General features: G+C 41.6%; 1 protein-coding gene across 1 annotated transcript; it reads right to left on the bottom strand.

Moving 5' to 3' along the window:
• Positions 1-7233: 7233 nt before the first annotated feature.
• On the bottom strand, positions 7234-23840 carry LOC134301731 (uncharacterized). Its single transcript, XM_062986577.1, has 7 exons — positions 23697-23840; positions 14661-14860; positions 14407-14555; positions 13103-13274; positions 10277-10296; positions 9554-9673; positions 7234-7388 (listed from the first exon to the last, which is right to left on the bottom strand). Exons 1-7 carry the CDS (start codon positions 23838-23840, stop codon positions 7234-7236), a joined length of 960 nt encoding a protein of 319 aa, XP_062842647.1.
• Between the last annotated feature and the right edge of the window lie 1323 nt (positions 23841-25163).

Genomic DNA, 25163 nt, shown 5'->3' with positions numbered 1-25163 from the left:
ATCATATCTGTGTTTTGTTATTGATGCATAATATTAGATTAAAATATTTTGAATGCATGATTTCTGGGTTAGCCAGAAAGCTTAAGCACCACTTTTTTTTAACTGGGGCCCATGAGCTCCTAGTTACATCACTGGTGTTGCATCTAGAAATGGTTCTTTCAATAAAAATGTGCATAACTGTCCTAATATATGACATGACGCATGACAGCCGCATGACAGCCCTAATATATATATATATATATATATATATATATATATATATATATACAGTGTATCACAAAAGTGAGTACACTAAAATGTAAATATAAAATATAAAATATTTGCAGAAATGTGAGGAGTGTACTCACTTTTGTGATACACTGTATATATATACAGTGTATCACAAAAGTGAGTACACCCCTCACATTTCTGCAAATATTTCATTATATCTTTTCATGGGACAACACTATAGACATGAAACTTGGATATAACTTAGAGTAGTCAGTGTACAGCTTGTATAGCAGTGTAGATTTACTGTCTTCTGAAAATAACTCAACACACAGCCATTAATGTCTAAATAGCTGGCAACATAAGTGAGTACACCCCACAGTGAACATGTCCATATTGTGCCCAAATGTGTCGTTGTCCCTCCCTGGTGTCATGTGTCAAGGTCCCAGGTGTAAATGGGGAGCAGGGCTGTTAAATTTGGTGTTTTGGGTACAATTCTCTCATACTGGCCACTGGATATTCAACATGGCACCTCATGGCAAAGAACTCTCTGAGGATGTGAGAAATAGAATTGTTGCTCTCCACAAAGATGGCCTGGGCTATAAGAAGATTGCTAACACCCTGAAACTGAGCTACAGCATGGTGGCCAAGGTCATACAGCGGTTTTCCAGGACAGGTTCCACTCGGAACAGGCTTCGCCAGGGTCGACCAAAGAAGTTGAGTCCACGTGTTCGGCGTCATATCCAGAGGTTGGCTTTAAAAAATAGACACATGAGTGCTGCCAGCATTGCTGCAGAGGTTGAAGACGTGGGAGGTCAGCCTGTCAGTGCTCAGACCATACACCGCACACTGCATCAACTCGGTCTGCATGGTCGTCATCCCAGAAGGAAGCTGACGCACAAGAAAGCCAGCAAACAGTTTGCTGAAAACAAGCAGTCCAAGAACATGGATTACTGGAATGCCCTGTGGTCTGACGAGACCAAGATAAACTTGTTTGGCTCAGATGGTGTCCAGCATGTGTGGCGGCGCCCTGGTGAGAAGTACCAAGACAACTGTATCTTGCCTACAGTCAAGCATGGTGGTGGTAGCATCATGGTCTTGGGCTGCATGAGTGTTGCTGGCACTGGGGAGCTGCAGTTCATTGAGGGAAACATGAATTCCAACATGTACTGTGACATTCTGAAACAGAGCATGATCCCCTCCCTTCAAAAACTGGGCCTCATGGCAGTTTTCCAACAGGATAACGACCCCAAACACAACCTCCAAGATGACAACTGCCTTGCTGAGGAAGCTGAAGGTAAAGGTGATGGACTAAACCCAATTGAGCACCTGTGGCGCATCCTCAAGTGGAAGGTGGAGGAGTTCAAGGTGTCTAACATCCACCAGCTCCGTGATGTCATCATGGAGGAGTGGAAGAGGATTCCAGTAGCAACCTGTGCAGCTCTGGTGAATTCCATGCCCAGGAGGGTTAAGGCAGTGCTGGATAATAATGGTGGTCACACAAAATATTGACACTTTGGGCACAATTTGGACATGTTCACTGTGGGGTGTACTCACTTATGTTGCCAGCCATTTAGACATTAATGGCTGTGTGTTGAGTTATTTTCAGAAGACAGTAAATCTACACTGCTATACAAGTTGTACACTGACTACTCTAAGTTATATCCAAGTTTTATTTCTATAGTGTTGTCCCATGAAAAGATATAATAAAATATTTGCAGAAATGTGAGGGGTGTACTCACTTTTGTGATACACTGTATATATATATTGTCACGCTTTAAGCCTCCCTGTGCTCTAGTGTGCCACGCCCTTCTCTCCCCAGTCTCCAGCCAGCCTCCCTCTCCTGATTGGTTAGCTGGGGCTAATTAGCCCCGGCTGCCTGTATTTAGGAGAGGATCAGGGAAAGGCTGGTTGGAGACTATTCTGTGGTAACTCTGTTTGCTCTGGTTCCTGTTTGGTTTCAGCTCTTGACTCTGGTTCCTACCTGCTCTGCTCCGTCCCATCCGGTCTGTTCATTCTGTTTTGGTTTTGTTCTATGGTCCTGTCTAGTTCTTGTTTAGCTTAGGGTTTAGGTTTCCTGTGTGTTTAGTTTAGCTTTAGTTAGCTTAGCATAGGTTGTGTGTTTGGTTTTGTGTCCTGTCTTGTCTTTGTTATCATTAAAATATCGTTTCTTTCACATCTCTGCGTTTGTGTCCGTCTAGCCCACTTACCGTTACATAATAGTCTCCCCTTTACCAGGACACAGCGAGATGTTTTTGGTACATGAATTCCCGGAGTGTAACTCCATGAGGTTCCCACAGACCTTTCCGTTAAGTAGGCCAGCTCCGTATGATGGAAGCGACTCAGGCGTCGAAGGCTTCCTTCTGCAGAGCCAGCTCTACCTGCAGAACCTTTTAGACCCCCAGCCAGCTGAAACCGATAAAATTCGGTTTATGATGTCAAGGCTGAGGGGCCCTGCTCGTGACTGGGCCAGGAAGCTTTGGTCTGACAGGGGAGTTGTGCTGAACTCGGTTAAGGTGTTCAAGGGCCTCATGAGAGCAAAATTCTCGCAGCTCAGTGACGGTGCTCCAGTTTCCTCTATGGCGCCCCCTGACGGCGCTCCTGTTTCCTCGATGGCGCCCCCTGACGGCGCTCCTGTTTCCTCGATGGCGCCCCCTGACGGCGCTTCTGTTCCTGAATTGGCGCCCCCCGTTGGCGCTCCTGTTCCTGTGTTGGCGCCCCCCGTTGGCATGTCTGTTTCTATGTTGGAGTTCCCCGATGGCGCTCCTGTTTCTCAGATGATCCTGGTTGGCGCTTCTGTTTTTGGGGTGGCGCCCCCTGAGGGCACTTCTGTTCCTGAGTTGGTGTCTTCCGACGACACTTCTGTTCCAGAGTTGGCGCATCCCGAGGGCGCTCCTGTTTCTGAGATGATCCTAGTTGGCGCTTCTGTTTTTGGGGTGGCGCCCCCCGAGGGCACTTCTGTTCCTGAGTTGGTGTCTTCCGACGACACTTCTGTTCCTGAGTTGGTGTCCTCCGACGGCACTTCTGTTCCTGAGTTGGTGTCCTCCGACGACACTTCTGTTCCTGAGTTGGTGTCCTCCGACGACACTTCTGTTCCTGAGTTGGTGTCTTCCGACGACACTTCTGTTCCTGAGTTGGTGTCATCCGACGGCACTTCTGTTCCTGAGTTGGTGTCTTCCGACGACACTTCTGTTCCTGAGTTTGTGCCCTGCGACGGCACTTCTGTTCCTGAGTTTGTGCCCTGCGACGGCACTTCTGTTCCTGAGTTGGTGTCCTCCGACGACACTTCTGTTCCTGAGTTGGTGTCTTCCGACGGCACTTCTGTTCCTGAGTTGGTGCCCTGCGACGGCACTTCTGTTCCTGAGTTGGTGTCCTCCGACGACACTTCTGTTCCTGAGTTGGTGTCCTCCGACGACACTTCTGTTCCTGAGTTGGTGTCTTCCGACGACACTTCTGTTCCTGAGTTGGTGTCCTCCGACGGCACTTCTGTTCCTGAGTTGGTGTCCTCCGACGACACTTCTGTTCCTGAGTTGGTGTCTTCCGACGACACTTCTGTTCCTGAGTTTGTGCCCTGCGACGGCACTTCTGTTCCTGAGTTTGTGCCCTGCGACGGCACTTCTGTTCCTGAGTTTGTGCCCTGCGACGGCACTTCTGTTCCTGAGTTTGTGCCCTCCGATGGCACTTCTGTTCCTGAGTTTGTGCCCTGCGACGGCACTCCTGTTCTTGAGTTGGCGCACTCCGATGGCGCTTCTGTTTCTGAGATGACGCCCTCCGATGGCGTTTCTGTTTCTGAGATGACGCCCTCCGATGGCGTTTCTGTTCCTGAGATGGCGTACTACGATGGCGCTTCTGTTCCTGAGATGACGCCCTCCGATGGCGTTTCTGTTCCTGAGATGGCGTACTCCGAAGGCGTTTCTGTTCCTGTGATGACGCCCTCCGAAGGCGTTTCTGTTCCTGAGATGACGCCCTCCGATGGCGTTTCAGTTCCTGAGATGGCGTCCTCCGAGGGCACTTCTGTTCCGGAGATGGCGTTCTCCGATGGTATTTCTGTTTATGAGATGATGCTCGACGGCGCTCCTGGCTCCTCGTCAGCGCCCCCCAACGGCGCTTCTGAACTCTCGTCGACACCCCTAGATGCTGCTCCTGATTTCTCGTCAGCGCCCCCCGATGGCGCTTCTGAATTCTCGGTGACGCCCCCCGACGGCACATCTGGATTTCTGTTGGCAGCCTGCGTCCCACCATTTTTATCACGCCTGCCTGAGGACATCTTAAATTACTTCAAATTTGCCCCTCAGGGCCCAGGACCTCCTTGTTTTTTTTTTTTTTCCTATTTTTAAGGCACTCCTGGAGTAGTGCCTTTGGGGGGGGCATATGTCACACTAGGAGCCTTTGTGTGCTCCAGTGGGCCTAGTTGCCACACCCTCTCTTTCGATTGGTTCCCAAGGACTAATGGGCTCCAGCTGCCCTCTATTTAAGAGGTGTGCTGGAGCACAAACATTGGGAACTGTTTTGTTTTCATGTGGACTTTTGGTGAGCACGGTAGGGGTTTTGTTTCTAGCCTATGTTCCTAGCCTATGTTTAGCCTATGTTACCAACGATGTTAATAGTTTATGCTCATGTCAAGTCATGTTAGTAGTTTATGCTCATGTCAAGTCATGTTAATAGTTTATGCTCATGTCAAGTCATGTTAGTAGTTTATGCTCATGTCAAGTCATGTTAGTAGTTTATGCTCATGTCAAGTCATGTTAATAGTTTATGCTCATGTCAAGTCATGTTAGTAGTTTATGCTCATGTCAAGTCATGTTAGTAGTTTATGCTCATGTCAAGTCATGTTAATAGTTTATGCTCATGTCAAGTCATGTTAGTAGTTTATGCTCATGTCAAGTCATGTTAGTAGTTTATGCTCATGTCAAGTCATGGTAGATAGCACTGTTCTTTATTAATAAATATATTAGTAGACATCTCTGCGTGTGTGTCCGCCCCCTTTTGCCTCGGTCCGTTGACCCCGCGTGACATATATATATATATATATATATATATATATATATATATATATATATATATATATATATATATATATATATATATATATACAGTGTATCACAAAAGTGAGTACACCCCTCACATTTCTGCAGATATTTAAGTATATCTTTTCATGGGACAACACTGACAAAATGACACTTTGACACAATGAAAAGTAGTCTGTGTGCAGCTTATATAACAGTGTAAATTTATTCTTCCCTCAAAATAACTCAATATACAGCCATTAATGTCTAAACCACCGGCAACAAAAGTGAGTACACCCCTAAGAGACTACACCCCTAAATGTCCAAATTGAGCACTGCTTGTCATTTTCCCTCCAAAATGTCATGTGATTTGTTAGTGTTACTAGGTCTCAGGTGTGCATAGGGAGCAGGTGTGTTCAATTTAGTAGTACAGCTCTCACACTCTCTCATACTGGTCACTGAAAGTTCCAACATGGTACCTCATTGCAAATAACTCTCTGAGGATCTTAAAAGACGAATTGTTGCGCTACATGAAGATGGCCAAGACTACAAGAAGATTGCCAACACCCTGAAACTGAGCTGCAGCACAGTGGCCAAGATCATCCAGCGTTTTAAAAGAGCAGGATCCACTCAGAACAGACCTCGCGTTGGTTGTCCAAAGAAGCTGAGTGCACGTGCTCAGCGTCACATCCAACTGCTGTCTTTGAAAGATAGGCGCAGGAGTGCTGTCAGCATTGCTGCAGAGATTGAAAAGGTGGGGGGTCAGCCTGTCAGTGCTCAGACCATACGCCGCACACTACATCAAATTGGTCTGCATGGCTGTCACCCCAGAAGGAAGCCTCTTCTGAAGTCTCTACACAAGAAAGCCCGCAAACAGTTTGCTGAAGACATGTCAACAAAGGACATGGATTACTGGAATCCATGTCCTATGGTCTGATGAGACCAAGATTAATTTGTTTGGTTCAGATGGTCTCAAGCATGTGTGGCGGCAATCAGGTGAGGAGTACAAAGATAAGTGTGTCATGCCTACAGTCAAGCATGGTGGTGGGAATGCCATGGTCTGGGGCTGCATGAGTGCAGCAGGTGTTGGGGAGTTACATTTCATTGAGGGACACATGAACTCCAATATGTACTGTGAAATACTGAAGCAGAGCATGATCCCCTCCCTCCGGAAACTGGGTCGCAGGGCAGTGTTCCAGCATGATAATGACCCCAAACACACCTCTAAGACGACCACTGCTTTATTGAAGAGGCTGAGGGTAAAGGTGATGGACTGGCCAAGCATGTCTCCAGACCTAAACCCAATAGAACATCTTTGGGGCATCCTCAAGCGGAAGGTGGAGGAGCGCAAAGTCTCGAATATCCGCCAGCTCCGTGATGTCGTCATGGAGGAGTGGAAAAGCATTCCAGTGGCAACCTGTGAAGCTCTGGTAAACTCCATGCCCAGGAGAGTTAAGGCAGTTCTGGGAAATAATGGTGGCCACACAAAATATTGACACTTCAGGAACTTTCACTAAGGGGTGTACTCACTTTTGTTGCCGGTGGTTTAGACATTAATGGCTGTATATTGAGTTATTTTGAGGGAAGAATAAATTTACACTGTTATATAAGCTGCACACAGACTACTTTTCATTGTGTCAAAGTGTCATTTTGTCAGTGTTGTCCCATGAAAAGATATACTTAAATATCTGCAGAAATGTGAGGGGTGTACTCACTTTTGTGATACACTGTATATATATATATATATATATATATATATATACACTTTCAAACAAGCTGGGATATGCAAAGAAAATAATTTTATTATACTGTATATGTACACAGGACAATCAAGACAATATTCATCTTCTATACAATCCTGCAGCTACACTGGTTCTATGTAAAGATTGGATTGTAGAACTGTAAGCTCAGACCTCACACCCCACCCGGGTTTACAATGAAGTGTGTGAATTAGTAGTGTGTATTAAATGAATGGCTTAAATAACTGAGATTTCAATATTAAACTGAGTTATCGGGAATTTTACTTTGATGTTGTCCCAATTACCTCTATAATTTTCTGCAGAGGAATATCATAGCAGCGGATGCTCTCTTTCCATTTTTTGCTTCTCTTTCCTGCAAACTTCTCAAATTCACCCGGGGTGAACCAGAGTCCCTCAGACAGGATACACTCGTCACCTGTAGGAAAAAAAACATCTTAAGTGCAATATTTTAGGTAATAATGTGTTTAATTTTATTCTAAAATCTAAAATTTTATTGTTACTGTTAATTATTTTTTTACGTTTTACTTTGATTTTATATGCCCATGATCCGTGGTATCCATCAGGGTTTGATTGTTGGAATTTGACCCGGGGTATGTTTAATTCTCCAAAAGTTTCAGAAACCAAAAAATCCCAATAATCATTGTTTATATCTCATTATTAACTCCCTTACTAACTATTTCAATCAATATTTAGTGCAATTTTGTTATTTAGCTCCCACAGATCATGGTTCAATAAGGACAATTCATTTGTTTTTAATAAAAAATGCATTAAAAATAAATGTTAAAACTTTGAATGACCTACATATTAAATACAATAGTTTAACATATCATTGATATATTTTTAATATTATTTTACACTTGGGATTTTTGTAATTTTTTGGGATTTTACACTTATGGAGTGATTGTAAATGAACACGAGACACCTCTTCTGTTCAGGGTCAAATTGACCCACTTAAAATCAATACAAATGAGTCATGTCAACTTATATTTCTGTTTTTAAACCAGAAATGATCAAAATAACAAAAAAACAAGATTACCAATATGAACATGGTGCACAGTAAACACTGTGCAATGTTTAGAACTAGAAATACATTATAAAAAATTACTACGTGGAACTAAACTAAGTGCATGTATGTGCATCTACACAGCGCATGAGTGATATGTCATGACGGCATGCTTTGTGCAAATTAATTTTGCACATTTTACACAGGTCATACTCGTCTTCACATCGTCAGATGACTTCCAAAACCTCCCGGGCTGACAGCCCTTTACTTCGGTTGCTCATTTTGTAAAGCTCTGACAGAGAGTATATGTAGCTGCAGTGTGTAATTCTGATATGACTCCCTTGCAGAGAATCTTTATACACTATGTTGCCAAAAGTATTTACTCACCCATCCAAATAATTGAACTCAGGTGTTCCAATCACTTCCATGGCCACAGGTATAAAACCAAGCACCCAGGCATGCAGACTGCTTCTACAAACATTAGTGAAAGAATGGGTCGCGCTCAGGAGCTCAGTGAATTCCAGCGTGGTACCGTGATAGGATGCCACCTGTGCAACAAGTCCAGTCGTGAAATTTCCTCACTACTAAATATTCCACAGTCGTATGTCAGTGCTATTATAACAAAGTGGAAGCGATTGGGAACAACAGCAACTCATGAAGTGGTAGCCACGTAAAATGACAGAGCGAGGTCAGGCGTATAGTGCACAGAGGTCGCCAACTTTCTGCAGAGTCAATCACTACAGACCTCCAAACTTCATGTGACCTTCAGATTAGCTCAAGAACAGTGTGTAGAGAGCTTCATGGAATGGGTTTCCATGGCCGAGCAGCTGCATCCAAGCCTTACATCACCAAGCGCAATGCAAAGTGTCGGATGCAGTGGTGTAAAGCACGCCGCCACTGGACTCTAGAGCAGTGGAGATGTGTTCTCTGGAGTGATGAATCACGCTTCTCCGTCTGACAATCCGATGGACAAGTCTGAATTTGGCAGTTGCCAAGAGAACGGTACTTGTCTGACTGCATTGTGCCGAGTGTAAAGTTTGGTGGAGAGGGCAAAATGAAGGCAGACGAGTGAATACTTTTGGCAATATAGTGTATGTTTTGCCCCTCCCCTACTGAGTGAGTGGGGTTTGCACACAGGAACAGTCATAACGACACCTGCATTCTCACACTTTACCAAAGAGATCAAGAGAATAAAGAGAGGGTGTGTGTGTGTGTGTGCGCGTGGGGGGGAGGTGATTTTGGTGAAATATGTCTCACAGTTGCAAAGAAACAAATAGTAATTGACACTTCTGACCCCTTTTAGGCTCCATTTTGATGGTCGGGTCAAATTGACCAGAACAGCATCGGTGTAATATAAACGTGAAATAAACCATTTTTATTTTATATGTTGATTTCACTTATTAAGCCAAGCAGAAGAAGTTTGACCCATAACCTAACAGGAGGGTTAATCTATACATGATTCCACTTAGTCAAATCCTACAAGACTATCACAGTGCACTAACATTGTTGGTTTGGAAAGTCAAACACAAATAATTTAGTGTTTAGTGTTTAAACTTTTTAATAATATGCGTCTGTACCTTTCGCCAGTTTCTCTTTATGCAGCGTGCCTTTCTTGTTGCCACATGTAACATGAAGCTGTTTTTGCAAACTTATTAAACTCCAAATATCCTGCTTCTCTCCTTCCTTTAATAGTGGGGCTAAAAATAAAAAGAAGTCATTACTAATAGTCAATGCTGTAGTGGAAAACACTGAATGCAGAAACACATCCTGGACAATTTAGTGTAGGAGGACACCCCTTAAAGCAATGACCACTGAACTGAGGATTAAGTGTGGTGCTCACGTTACCAGCTGTGCACCTAATAACGGAATTGTAAGTATGGTTATTTATCATTTTTAAACTGAATACTGATTTTATTGTCAAGGTTACATTTCTCTAGAATATTACAGTTAGCACCTGAGAAATAAAAAAGATTGTTGCTTGTGGCCTTGATAAAGAGGGTTTTAGGATGGCAACGGTTGAGAATCATAAAATAAGGAGGCTGGTAGTTTGTCATAAAATGACAAAAAGGGAAGAATGTGAGAGAAAAATGTTAAATTACACTAGAAGTACTAATACATAATCAATTACTACAGTACTTACAAAATGTAGATCCAGTAGTCATGTTCCAATATTCCAAGAACACTGCTACAATAGAATGTTACTGGATGTGTACATGGTGTACATGATAAGAAGTACATCAATTGTATTGTATGACATCCAAAACCCAGTTCTACCTGATTTAGACCAGTTCCTATGTTACCTGTGGAATCTTCCCCTGTCCTACAAGGTCACCAACAAGATACAGGTGAGAGATTCACTTTTTCCGTCTCCTACAAACCCCTAAATTCTGTCTACCCACACCTAATTCTACCACACCCCTCTGATCACCCTTCCTCTTCCCTGTAATTCTTCTCCTCAATTATTGTGTATATAAAGTCTCCCCAGAATATGCCTAGTCAGATTTTGTTGGTCTTCCAAGCTGTGCCCATACACCTGTATGTGTTAATAAAGACTCTTTTGGATGAAGACCCAGTCTCCTGGCTCCTGTATGCAGAATTTCTAACAGCTTGGTGCCGTGACCCGTATGGCAAACTGAAACCTACTTGGTGAGTAAACGCCATTTCGAACCTAAGAGAAATTTTGGCTAAAAAGATAAAAGGAGTCAGTAAAGGTTATCCTCTTTGACAAAGGGAAGATTTTAATGCATTGTGTTACTGGTAGTAACTGTTAGCCTCTTTGTAAAAGGGAAGATTTTAATGCATTGTAACTGATTGTAACTGAAAGAAGAGAAGTTTGATTGTTACTGCATTTGAAAATATGACCATATTACACCTGTACTGGCTAAGCTGCACTGGTTACCTATCTCTTTGAGAATTAAATATAAATTACTTATACTTACATTTAAAGCGCTACATGGCCTGGCCCCGGTATATTTAGCTGACTTACTAACGTATCACTCTTCCTGCCGCAGTCTTAGGTCCTCTGACTCTGACTTATTGGCTGTACCCAGGTTCAAGCGGGCTTCTATGGGTGGCCGTTCATTCACCTGTGCTGCCCCTCGCCTCTGGAATTCCCTTCCTCTGGCTCTCCGCTCTGCGTCTTCCCTCACTATTTTCAAATCTTTGCTTAAAACACTTCTCTTTACTGAGCATTTTTCATAGTTTTTGTATTGTATTGTATTGTAAAAGTATTGTATTGTATTGTATTGTAAAATGTTGTAAAGCGTCCTTGAGCATTGAGAAAGGTGCTATATAAGTTTAACTTATTATTATTATTATTATTATTATTTGAAAGTAATCTGTTGTTGAATTCTGTTGGTTACTGATAGAGTAATCTGTTGTTGAATTCTGTTGGTTACTGATAGAGTAATCTTTTGTTGAATTCTGTTGGTTACTGATAGAGTAATCTGTTGTTGAATTCTGTTGGTTACTGATAGAGTAATCTGTTGTAGAATTATGTTGGTTACTGATAGAGTAATCTTTTGTTGAATTCTGTTGGTTACTGATAGAGTAATCTGTTGTTGAATTCTGTTGGTTACTGATAGAGTAATCTGTTGTTGAATTCTGTTGGTTACTGATAGAGTAATCTTTTGTTGAATTCTGTTGGTTACTGATAGAGTAATCTGTTGTTTAACTCTGTTGATTACTGTTAGAGTAATCTGTTTATTGCTGTTTGAGAATTCTGTAGGTCACTGGTAACGTGTTTGTAACTATCACCTTCTTTAAAAAGAGTGCAATCTTTGTTACTGCTGTAGTGCCTTTGTTCTGCTGCAATCCCAGTCAGTAGGGAAAGTTTGGTTTAGTTTCTTTGTTTGTTTGTTTTTCTGCTTCCTCACCACGTTTAGTAAAGGCCAAGATACCCAGAATCTTGGTAAAATCTCCTGGAAACCTTTTAACTATAAAAGGCACCTTAGTTAAGGGAGGGACTGAAATGCCTGAGTGGACTGATTTAGATTTCGAAAAGTTAATTAATGACTTAGTTAAAAAAAACACATTAATGAACAAAAGAGAAGTCAGCACTTTTCATCCAAAGGTTTCACTGTTAATAAAGTATGGACTCCTGCTGAGTGTAAAACAGCTTTAGGCTTTGGCCTAAAGCATGACTCAGTGAAGGAATGTCTTTTTGTTAATAAGCAATACTGGGAATACAAGTTGAAATCAATGGATGAAAGGTTAAAAGAAGCTGAGGCAAAGATTGTAGAACAAACGAGTGAGTGTAAAAAGCATGAAACAGCTGCTATAAATGCCCAGAGAACATGTGTGAAACTTAGGCATTCACTAATCGAGCTCGAGCAGCAACATGCTAATTGCATATCTAAGCCGAAACGTCAGTGCCGCCCCCGACCTGTAGCCCCCCTGCCAGGTCAGCCATGCTACACAGAGGATGAAAACCCTCCAGCATCAAATAAGCTATACCCAGAATTAGCTGTGATTTCCTTGAGTAATGAAACTGACCACTCTGATAGATCGGAATCCTTTTCATCTGATGAGGATTCTGACCATGCTAGTGGTCAAGTATCTTTTTCAAGGCACATTCAAATGTGACCTGTGACAATTGTATCATCAGAGGTACATAATAGGGGAGGTGAAATCAAGGAAACTCGACCAATTTGCCCAGCTGCTTCAGCCTATCTGTGTGCTATCAGTAAAGTTTTTGAGAACCGCGTTTTTGTTGATGTTCAAATCAGGGAACATAATTTTTCATTTCTTGTAGACACAGGGGCTCAGGTCACTACTCTGTCAGAAACAGTTTGTGTGTCGTTAGGAATACCTTTAACAGACAAACACATCACAGCTGAGGGATTAGGTAATGCTGGTATTTGCTTAACTTTTTCTGCACCCATATCTGTTAATCTAGGGCCTAAAACAATATGCAGTAACAATCAAACTTCTCTTCTTTCAGAGAAAATACCAGTTACAATCAGTTACAATGCATTAAAATCTTCCCTTTTACAAAGAGGCTAACAGTTACCACCAGTAACACAATGCATTAAAATCTTCCCTTTGTCAAAGAGGATAACCTTTACTGACTCCTTTTTATCTTTTTAGCCAAAATTTCTCTTAGGTCCGAAATGGCGTTTACTCACCAAGTAGGTTTCAGTTTGCCATCCGGGTCACTGCACCAAGCTGTTAGAAATTCTGCATACAGGAGCCAGGAGACCGGGTCTTCATCCAAAAGAGTCTTTATTAACACATACAGGTGTATAGGCACAGCTTGGAAGACCAACAGAATCTGACTAGGCATATTCTGGGGAGACTCTATATACACAAGAATTGAGGGGAAGAATTACAGGGATGAGGAAGGGTGATCAGAGGGGTGTGGGTAGAATTAGGTGTGGGTAGACAGGATTTAGGGGTTTGTAGGAGACGGGAAAGGTGAATCTCTTATGTACAGGTATATAAGGATGTTTATTTTTTCAGTTGATATTGCATCCACAGAGCCTCTGTGTGAGAGTCTGTCGATGTGATCCTTCTCTGCAGATAAGATTAAAACTCTTTTCTACTCACAATCTGGTATTTAAGGTATTTTATTAAAGGTTTTTCCACCACAGTCTGTAATAGAATTGTAACAAGCCCACCTGCTCTGGAGATCAGCGGTCTCTGTTATGAAATCGCATCCTTCTGCCTTCCAAAATGTGGTTGGTGAAAGAAGCACCTTGTGAGTTTTAATTCTCTCCAGTTAATCTTTTTTTTCTAAAAATCACAGTTTCTCCCTTGCAGACTTGCCAGTTCCTTAGCTGGCAAACCTACTTTTCTCTGAAACTTTGATACCGGGCTTGCTCCGGTCCAGAACTCACCCAGTGTTGCAGCGTTTTTGGGACTCATGAGAGAACCACCCTAAGAAAGCAAATTGCCACAAACACTGGGTGATCACCCCATAAATAAATCCACATTATGCAACAGTTATTGGGGTTGGGGTGCCTCACATGTATTGCCATTCTTAGCTGATTCTGATGATTTCCTATCAAGCACATAACTAAGAGCTGGTTGTCACAGGCTTCTCTGGCCATCTGTGATTCTCAGTTCTGTTCTGTCCCTGTTGTAACCACTTTGTAACCCTATTGAGGGCTCCATTGTGAATGTGTTTATTTGTTTCTTTGTTTCTGTTATTTTGGCTAATTCATCTATTGTGATTCTCCCTTTTTATTAGTGCCTTTTAACAACAGAATTGTTCTGCTTTAATTATTTTGCACTTGCGTTCACTTTTTTCATTCTTGCATGTGTGAGGCAAGATCTGCTCCATTACTGCAAATGGAATGTAAATAAAAATAAGTTTTCTTTTTCTTTTTTAACCACATTAAAGATGCAGCAGGGGATGTCAGACCCAGGAAAGAGTGTTTATCAAAATAAATTAATAAATGCAGTTGAAGGTATATACAGTAACTCTTGCCTGGTTTCTTCGGTTGAGAGGTAGAGTGAGATGAAGTACCTGGTTCTTCCTCATCTGTTCCCTCAATGCTTATCTTTCTTTTTAGTCCTTTCTTGTCTGATTCTTTCGTGTTTGGTTCCTCTGGTGCATCAGGAATCTGCTCGTAAACACTCGTAAAAAAGGAATCTGAAATGAGATCCAGTGTGTCTTTCAAAATAATATGAAGCATTGAACATAAATGACATGAAATGAGAATTTATGAATGAAAATGGAACAAAAAAGAAAATGAATCAGACTGACCCTCCTTAAGACTGTTCCAAAGCAAACGCAAATTTGGATATTTCTGCAGCATGTGATCCTGAAACACACATCTCCAAAACAACCTCACACTATGCCCTCCCTTCTTTTCCAGCTGGTCCAGAATTTGATAGACAACGTCCTGCCTTCTCTCTGTAGTCCTCATCTTCATCACTTTCTGCAATTTAAGAAGATGAAAATGGATCCTGTAACGTGTTTTGTAACGATACTATGCACTTACTTCAATCGTTTTCACTAACTTTCTGCCCCATTCTATTCTGATGATGCTTTCGAGGAGTCTATACATCTCATATTTGGAATCCGGTGTTGGTTGTTTAGACTGGTACACCAGGCTGACGGTTGTTACTATGGTGCCCAGAGAGGCAGCCACGGTGTTTTGGTGTCTCGTGTGTTTGTTTGTTTTATTTGTTAAACTCGTGTATAGCAACACAATTCGTATTACTTTTAATCGGAATGAGCTTCTATACATCAGAGGCTTAACTCCACTAAACAGTTTACTGGATTTAGAGCGCATACCAGCTGAAATTTTTAGGGGTAACCTCTTTTAGGGAGATCACCAGCCGGCATCACATTACAATGAGCAGCAGTGACGGAGAACTTGAGGAAGATAAGGCGGCGTGCTTGCGCGTCTTCGGAGACCGCGACCCTGTTCTCAGTCAGAAAACTAAAGGTGGAGGAGTGTGGTTTTATAATAACCACAGATGGTGCACAACCTGTTTTGGACAGGACATGCTCTCCGGATCTAGAAACTCTAATTATCAGCTGTAAACCATTCTACTTTTCCCGGGAATTTAATTATATTATTCTGGTTGGAGTATATATTCCCCCGACGGCACATGCCAGCCTTGCCCAACAACAGCTGGCTGACCAGATTATAGAAGCTGAATAGCAACACCCAAACTCTCCTATTATCATTATGGGAGATTTTAACCACACCAACCTGAATGCTGAACTGCCAAAATATAAACAGATGATCAGCTGCCCCACCAGAGAGGATAAAACTCTTGACCTCTGCTACAGCACCATTAAGGACGCTTACCAAGCCTCGACCCGTGCCCCACTTGGTAACTCTGACCACTCACTTATTCATTTCATCCCCTCATATAAACAAAAGCTCAAAACCACAAAGCCTGAGAGGAAGTCAGTGAAAATATGGTCTCCTGATGCAGTAGAGAATTTAAAGGAATGTCTGGACTCTACAAACTGGGACTCCTTCAAAGCTGCAAACAATAACCTGGATGACTATGCAGATGCAGTCACCTCATACATAAGCTTCTGTGAAGAGACTTGCATCCTGTTAAAGACCATCTATACATATCAGAACAACAAACCCTGGTTCTCAAATGAACTAAGGGAACTGCACATAGAAAAGGAGTTGGCTTTTAAAAGTGATGCTTACAGAAAAGCAAAGAATGCACTAAACAAGGGAATTAAAGCTGCCAAACACAAATACAGGAAAAATCTGGAGCAGAAATTCTCCTCAAATGAATGTTGTTCCATCTGGAAAGTACAAACCATCCAATCCATCACATCCAATCCATCAGAAACTACAAACCCAAACCATCAAACGCAACTGTGGACCCCCTGCTGCCAAACCAACTCAATAACTTCTATTCAAGATTTGAAGATCTTCCTTGTGAATTTACCTCAGTTATTGTCAGCACCGTTTATATTCCACCTCGGGCGAACACTGCACTGTGTGAACTTCATGACACACTCACACAGTTTCACCGGGACGCTGCGCTTATTGTGGTTGGTGATTTTAACAGCGCTAACCTCAAACATGCAGTGCCAAACTTCCACCAGCACATCACCTGCCCCACCAGAGGAGAAAAGACACGGTGTTCACGGACATTTTCAACTTATCCCTGACCCAGTGCATCGTACCAACGTGCTTCAAACAATCCGTCATTGTTTCAGTCCCGAAGAAGAACCAGCCAGCCTGCCTTAATGACTTTCACCCAGTGGCCCTGACATCAGTCGTGATGAAGTGCTTCGAAAGTATCATTAGAGACTTTATCACTTTATGATGGACCCTTTACAGTTCGCATACCGCCACAACTGTTCGACAGATGATGCCATCACCTACCTGCTTCACACTACTTTAACACACCTGGACGCTGGGAGGGGTAATTATGTTAAAATGCTGTTTGTTGACTACAGCTCAGCATTTAACACAATTATCCCCTCCAAACTATCCATCAAGTTGGAGAACCTGGGACTTCATCCATCCTTGTGTCACTGGATCTCTAACTTCTTGACGGACAGACCACAAGCTGTGTGGGTAGGAAAACACATCTCACCCTTGGCACTGGCGCCCCCAGGGCTGTGTCCTCAGCCCCCTGCTGTACTCACTGTACACATATGACTGTGTGGCCACTTCCAGCATACCACCATTGTCAAGTTTGCTGACGACACTGTTGTGGTGGGCCTGATCTCTAACAACGATGAGAGGGCCCACCTAGAGGAGATTAAACACCTGGAGGACTGGTGCCAGGATAATACAACCCCTGGCAAAAATTATGGAATCACCACTCTTGGAAGATGTTCTGTCAATTGTTTAATTTTGTAGAAAAAAAATAAATCACAGACATGCCACAAAACTATCATTTTTCAAAATGTCAACCTTCTGGCATTAAGAAACAAAAAAAAAAGAAACAAATATAATAGTTGTGGTCAGTCACAATTGCTTTTTTTTAGATCAAGTAGAGGAAAAAAATATGGAATCACTCAAATCTGAGGAAAAAATTATGGAATCACTCTGTAATTTGCAGTTTAAAAACAAAACATCTGCAGCAGATTAGATTTGCTAATTATTCTTCAGTTTAAAAAGAGTGCTTACACCTCGGAGAGCTGTTGCACAAAGCAGATTGTCATGAATCATGGTTCCAACACAAGATATGTCAGTTGAAACAAATGAGAGGATTATAAAACTCCTTCAAGAAGATAAATCATTGTGGAATGTCGCAAAAGATGTTGGTTGTTCCCAGTAAGCTGTGTTTAAAATCTGGACCAAGTACAAACAAAATGGGAAGGTTGTAAAAGGGAAGCATACTGGTAGACCAAGTAAGACATCAAAGCATCAAGATAGAAAACTTAAAGCAATATGTCTTGAAAACAGAAAATGCACAACAAAACAAATGAGAAACAAGTGGCCGGAAAGTGGAGTCAATGTCTGTGACTGAACTGTAAGAAATCACCTAAAAGAAATGGGATTAACATACAGAAAAGCCAAACAAAAGCCACCATTAACACCTAAAAAGAAAAGAACAAGGTTCAAGTAGGCTAAAGAAAAGCAATCGTGGACTGTGGGTGACTGGATAAAAGTGATCTTCAGTGATGAATCGCGAATCTGCATTGGGCAAGGTGATGATGCTGGAACTTTAGTTTGGTGTCTGTCCAATGAAATTTATGAAGATAACTGCCTAAAGAAAACATGTTAATTTCCACAGTTGTTGATGATATGGGCCTGCATGTCGGGTAAAGGCACAGGGGAGATGGTCTTCAATAAATGCCAAAGTCCACATTGAAATTTTGGACGCTTTTCTTATTCCATCAGTTGAAAGGATGTTTGGTGATGATGACTTCATTTTTCAAGATGATAATGCATCTTGCCATAGGGCAAAGGACGTGAAAACTTTCCTTCAAGAAAACATATAATGTCAATGGCATGGCCTGCAAATAGTCCGGATCTCAATCCATTTGAAAATCTCTGGTGGAAATTGAAGAAAATGGTCAATGACAAGGTTCCAACCTGCAAAACTGATCTGGCAACAGCAAGAGACAGTTGAAGGCAGATTGATGAAGAATACTGTTTGTCATTAGTTAACTCCATGCCTCAGAGAGTTTAAACCATTATAAAAGCCAGAGGTGGTGCAACAAAGTAATAATGGTGCAGTGTTTTCTAATGATTCCATAATTTGTTCCTCAGATTTGAGTGATTCCATATTTTTTTCCTCTACTTGATCTAAAAAAAAGCAATTGTGACTGACCACAACTATTATATTTGTTTCTTTTTTTATTGTTTCTTAATGCCAGAGGGTTGACAGTTTGAGAAATGATAATTTTGTGGCATGTCTGTGATTTATTTTTTTTCTACAAAATTAAACAATTGAAAGAACATCTTCCAAGAGTGGTGATTCCATAATTTTTGCCAGGGGTTGTAATCTCCTCCTTAACGCCAGCAAGACAAAGGAGCTGATAGTGGACTGCAGCATAAAGCAGGAGAGGAACTATCACCCCATTATGATCAGTGGCACTGCAGTGGAAAGAGTAGACAGTTTCAAGTACCTTGGAGTTCACATCTCTAAGGACCTGTCATGGTCTTGCCACACCACTGCGCTGGCAAAGAAGGCCATCAGCGTTTTTATCACCTTAGATGCTTGAGGGACTTAAAACTACTATTCAAGGTGCTTCCTAACTTCTACACCTGCACCACTGAAAGCATCATAGCGGGAAACATCACAACCTGGTTCGGAAACAGCACCAAGCAGGATCTCCAGAGGGTGGTGCGTTCAGCTGAGGTCATAATCCGGACTGAGCTTCCTGACCTGCAGTCCATATACAGGAAACAGTGCTGGACAAGGGCCAGGAGGATAGTAAAGGACCCCAGTCATCCCAGTAATGGACTGTTTTCTTTGTTACGGTCTGGGAAGCGTTTTCGTGTCCTAAAAGCCAAAACGGAGAGGATGGGAGGAGCTTTTTTCCACAAGCTATTCGATTCCTCAACGAAAATAGCATTCAGGACTAAATTTACACAACTTGTACAATCTAATTTATATGTATATATATGTGCTATCAGAAAATATTCACACCCCTTCACCGATTTGAGTATAGTTTTCTTTTAAAAAGTCTACACAAAATAGCCCATAATGACGAAGTGAAAACATGTTTTCAGACATTTTTGTAAATTTATTACAAATGTAAACATTTAAACATAATAGGTACATAAGTATTCACACCCATGGCTTAATATTTTGTTGAAGCACCTTTGGCAGCAATCACAGCCTCAAGTCTTCTTGGGTATGTCTGTACAAGCTTGGCACACCTGTTTTTGGGCATTTTTTCCCATTCTTCTCTGCAGATCCTCTCAAGCTCAGTCAGGTTGGATGGGCAGCGTCTGTAGACAGCCATTTTTAGGTCTTTCCAGAGATGTTCAATTGGATTCAAGTCCGGGCTCTGGCTGGGCCACTCAAGGACATTCACAGACTGCTCCTGAAGCCACTCCTTTGTTATCTTGGCTGTGTGCTTTGGGTCATTGTCGTGTTGGAAGATGAATCGTTGCCCTAGTCTGAGTTCCAGAGCACTCTGGTGCAGGTTTTCTTGAAGAATCTCTCTATATTTGGCTGCTGTCATCTTACCCTCTATGCGGACTAGTCACCCAGTTCCTGCCGCAGAAAAACATCCCCACAGCATGACGCTGCCACCACTATGCTTGACAGTAGAGATGGTGTTAGCCAGGCGATGAGCAGTGCCTGTTTTTCTCCAGACATGACGCTTGTAGTTCAGGCCAAAAAGTTCTATTTTGGTTTCATCAGACAGAATTTTGATTCCTCTGGTCTGAGAATCCTTAAAGTGCTTTTTGGCAAACTCTAAGCAGGCTGCCATGTGCCATCTGGCCACTCTACCATAAAGGCCTGATTGGTGGAGTGTGTTAGCAATGGTTGACCTACTGGATGGTTGTCCTATCTCCACAAGGGAACACTGGAGCTCTGCCTTAGTGACCATTGGGTTCTTGGTCACCTCTTTGACCAAGGCCCTTCTTCCCCGATCACTCAGTTGGGTCAGCGGCCAGATGTAGGGAGGGTTCTGGTGGTTCCAAACTTCTTCTATTTCCGAATAATTGAGACCACAGTGCTTTTTGGGACCTTAAATTGCTGCCAAAATTTTTTGTATCCTTCCCCAGATTTGTGCCTTGACACAATTCGGTCTCGGAGGTCTAAAGACAATTCCTTTGACTTCATTGCTTGGTTTCTGCTCTGATATGCACTGTCAACTGTGAGACCTTTTATAGACAAGTGTGTGCCATTCCAAATTATGTTCAATCAACTGAATTTAACACAGGTGGTCTCCAATCAAGTTGTAGAAGCATCTCAAGGATGATCAGTGTAAACTGGATGCACCTGAGCTCAAGTTTGAGCGTCATAGCAAAGGGTGTGAATACTTATGTACCTATTATGTTTAAATGTTTACATTTTTAAAAGATTTACAAAAATGTCTGAAAACATGTTTTCACTTTGTCATTATGGGCTATTTCGTGTAGATTTTTTTAAAGAAAACTATACTTAAATCAGATTTCGAATATGTCTGTAACGTAACAAAATGTGGAAAAAGTGAAGGAGTGTGAATACTTTCTGATGGCACTGTATGTAGACATACAGTATGTATGTGTATATAAGTATATGCATGTATACAGTTTATATATACAGTATATATATATATATACAGTATATATACTGTATATATATATATATATATACGTATATGTGTGTGTGTGTGTGTGTGTATATGTATAGATTTGTATTTGTGTATAGTAATCACTTATGTATAGCATTATGTTGCACAGTTTCTGCACTACTTGTCACTTTTACACACTTGTTCACTTTAAATTGCTCTTTTAAAATTATATTGTTAATTTTTCGAATTTTTCTACACTTTACATTTAAAAACATTTCTATATTTTTTTGTATAATATATATTTTGACTTTTTTGTAGTTTTTGTAATTACTGTGGCGTAGCAGTCACAAAAGCATTTCACTGCCAGTCATACTGTGTATGACTATGTATGTGACAAATAAACCTTGATTTGATTTGATTTGATTTTAAAACACAAAGGACATCTCCCTCCTCCCCCCAGCCAAACTTCAGTCTGTCTACCACAAACTGTCTGCTGCCTGTTCACACCTCACCCCCAACACCTGTAACCCCCTCCCCACCTGGACCTGATGGCGTATCACCTGCAACACTCAGGCATTGTTCTAATCAGCTATCTCCCATCCTCACTGATCTCTTCAATCAGTCTCTGATCATGTCTGCTGTTTCTGCATGCTTCAAAACCTCTGTAATCATCCCAGTTCCAAAAAAGCAGAAGATCTCCTGCCTGAATGACTACAGACCAGTTGCCCTAACATCTGTAGTGATGAAGTGTTTTGAGAGACTGATACTTCAACACCTCAAAGTCATGACTGACGCTCTACAGGACCCTCTCCAGTTCGCGTATAGAGCCAACAGGTCTGGACAGCCCTAACACTTATGCCCGTGTGCTGTTTGTTGACTTCACTTCTGCATTTAATAACATCATTCCTGACCTTCTGCTTCACAAACTATGGCAACTCAATGTCCCCCCATCTGTCTAATACTGGATCCACAACTTCCTGTCTAACAGGAAACAGTATGTAAAGGTGGGCGACCACATTTAAGATCCTTTCTGACTCGGATGTGTGCTCTCTCCCCTGCTCTACTCCCTCTACACCTACGACTGCAGATCTAACAGCAACTCAGTTAAGCTCATTAAATTTGCCGATGTGACTACCCTGGTCGGACTCATTTCAAACAACGACGAGTCCACATACCGGGAAGAGATAACACAGCTGGTGTCATGGTGTGGAGCAAACAACCTCGAGCTAAACACACAAAAAACTGTGGAGATGATCATTGACTTCAGGAAAAAACTCTCTCCACTGCCTCCACTGGTTATACACGGCTCCACAGTCAGCAGAGCCGAGTCCTGTAAATTCCTGGGCATGACCATCCAACAGGATCTTAAATGGGACAGACATGGCACTGCAGTTATGAAGAAGGCCCAGCAGCGCTTGTATTTCCTGAGACAGCTCAAGAAATTCCTACTGCCTCAAGCTGGTTCAATTATATACTGCGATAATCGAGTCTGTCATCACATCTTCTATCACCGTCTGGTTCGGCTCGGCATCTCTGCACACCAAGCATAAGCTAGAGCGTACAGTGCGATGTGCAGAGAAAATCATCGGCTGCCAGCTTTCCACTCTAGAAGATCTGTACTCGTTTAGGATGAGAAAGAGGGCAGGGAAGATCATGGCAGACTCTTCACACCCCGTTCACTCATTTTTCCAGCAGTTTACACCCCAGTGGATACCGAGAGTGCGAGCCTTAAAGACTCGGACCAACCGTCACCTCCACAGCTTCTTTCCACAGGCCATCACCATACTTAATAAGGACTATTCCCACATTCGTCCGCTTCAATAATCGCACACGGACTTCAACAAACATGCTGCACATCACACGTGCCTTCCACATTCTTTTGTATGCATATTTGTGCCTTTTTACTTCAATATCTATTGCACAATATTTTTTATACTTGACGTCTGGCAGTGTACTTGATTTCTCATGGGGTCTCTCGTGCCAGGACCTGTGTTTGAAGGCTGCTGCACCACACAAGACGATTTTCCTATTGATGGTTTCCCTTGAGTACCTTGACCTCCTTTAGCAAATGAAAAGACCAAATCCTCCCACTGCACTACTAATTTGACTGCACAATCAACATTCTTCCTATGTAATACACCACCTCAGGAAAGGTTGTTTTTCCTGTACGCCTCTAAACAGAAAGCCGTGAAAGAGTACATCCAAGAGACCTTAGCATTTGTCCTTCCATCATGCTGGTCTACACTATTGCCTTACAATAAATTCTGTTTTAAACAAGGGAAAAATTGTGTGATGTCTCATCTAAATTGACACAACTATGAAATGCCACATTCCATGGGTATGTCTATAACCTTACTATCAGGATAAATTAAAATGATACAGTCCGGTTCTGTTTTTCCATGGTTATAATACTCTTGGTTTAATGATACAGTCTTAACTTTTTTGTTTCATTTGCTTCTGCAGATGTTGCCTGATATTAAAAATATAAACTAATCTGTTTTAACTGCTGCACATTTAACATTTAAGTAAATTATTTTATTTTAATAGTAATATAAAAGCCCATTTAATGCTGGAGAAATGTATTTTAAAACTCCTACCTCGTAGAGATTTTCTGGTACCAGATTGGGCTTCCGGAGCTCATTGAGGAAGGCTTGTGGTTCCTCCATAGAAGAAATCTCGGTCTTCTTACAGTGAAACAAATTACTCAGCTCTTCATCTGTTTGACAATCCAGAGGATCCATTGGGTTGATTTGGTTTCTTTTAATTCACCTGTATAATAAAATAAGACTTATTTAACAAGCACCAAAATGATTCTCAAATTCAGTCCTGGACTTGTGATAGATGTTTTAGAAGAAGGAAATCACCTGTAGGACTGAAAAAAACATGGTTTGATAAACTTATATGAACAATGTGCAGTAGCCGACTTCTGCTTTTGCCACCAAAGATGACTGACGAAAAGTTTTGGCAGTATCTGAAGGTTAACCAAAGGCTTGTCTAAAATCTACCACAATTATGACAACAGAGGATTACCTGAAACTGGTGTATGAAGGATTGTGACTTCATTACATGACATTATATTGTTTCAAATACCAATATTACCTTTCACAATAATTGACAGTATACATGGCGTACCCTGTCTATTCACCTCAAGTTCCTTAAAAATAAACATTCCATGTTGGTCTCTTCCATAAAGCCATGAGCCGCTTGTGATGTCCCTTTTTTACTGTTTTAAAGTTGTTGTATTAAGGCATAACCATTCTGCTATAATTTTGCAATTGATTACAGGATTTGTGATTGATGGTGTGTTAGCAGATCTGTGGTTAAAACTCTGATGATATAATTTAACAGTAAGTACACAATATCACACAGTGTGTCAAACGTCTGACCAAATATTTATGGATAAGATCATATAGTCTGACAAGAAATGATCTGATAGAAGTACAGCGATCACACAGTGTAAATTTGGTTTAACCCAGAAAACAAAAGTGAAAGTGGTTTTGCTTGTTTCCTTTGAGGTTTGACACCTGAATATTCATAATCCAAAAACATAAAGGTAGTTAAAACTAATTATTTTGTAATTCACATATTTAAACACACACACACACACAGCACTCATACCTGATAATATATTTCTGATCCACAGAGTCCAGACGAGAATAATTTCTGTTCTCTCGCTCTCTCCTGCTCTCTGTCTATATTCCTCTTTCTTTGCGTCAAGGAAAAAACAAGGGCAGGTATGACTAGTTGTTACTCACCTGGCCCTGCCCTTACACGCACTACATTACCAGAAATGTACATTCTGTTTTACTAGTCCTAGCTTGAGATGGGTCATCTGTGTTTTAACTTGTTTGACTAAATACAGATTTAATGTGAACAGAACCCGGATAGATCTGACAAATTTACACCCTATGTCATATAATATGTTGTTTCTATGATGTTATTCTATGTAATGAATGTGTAATTTTGAAAGTATGCTGTAAATCTACTCTTATACTTCTAAAATGTACAGCAAATGTGAACAGAATGCAAAGAAGCAGTGTTTCTTACATTGCAGAAAAATTACA

This window comes from Trichomycterus rosablanca, chromosome 2 (assembly GCF_030014385.1).
Source record: "Trichomycterus rosablanca isolate fTriRos1 chromosome 2, fTriRos1.hap1, whole genome shotgun sequence".
Lineage (NCBI taxonomy): Eukaryota > Metazoa > Chordata > Actinopteri > Siluriformes > Trichomycteridae > Trichomycterus > Trichomycterus rosablanca.
This window is presented reverse-complemented; position numbering and strand designations above follow the sequence as displayed.

Bases quoted from the DNA above. Each gene is read 5' to 3' on its own strand.
- LOC134301731 (XM_062986577.1), bottom strand. From the start codon at position 23,840: ATGGATCCTCTGGATTGTCAAACAGATGAAGAGCTGAGTAATTTGTTT. The intron at 14,556-14,660 runs GTTCCATTTTCA...CTTTTTTACGAG, and splicing joins TCTGATTCATTTTCTTTTTT to TGTTTACGAGCAGATTCCTG. The intron at 9,674-10,276 runs GTAACATAGGAA...TTTTATTTTTAG, and splicing joins GACAGGGGAAGATTCCACAG to CCCCACTATTAAAGGAAGGA.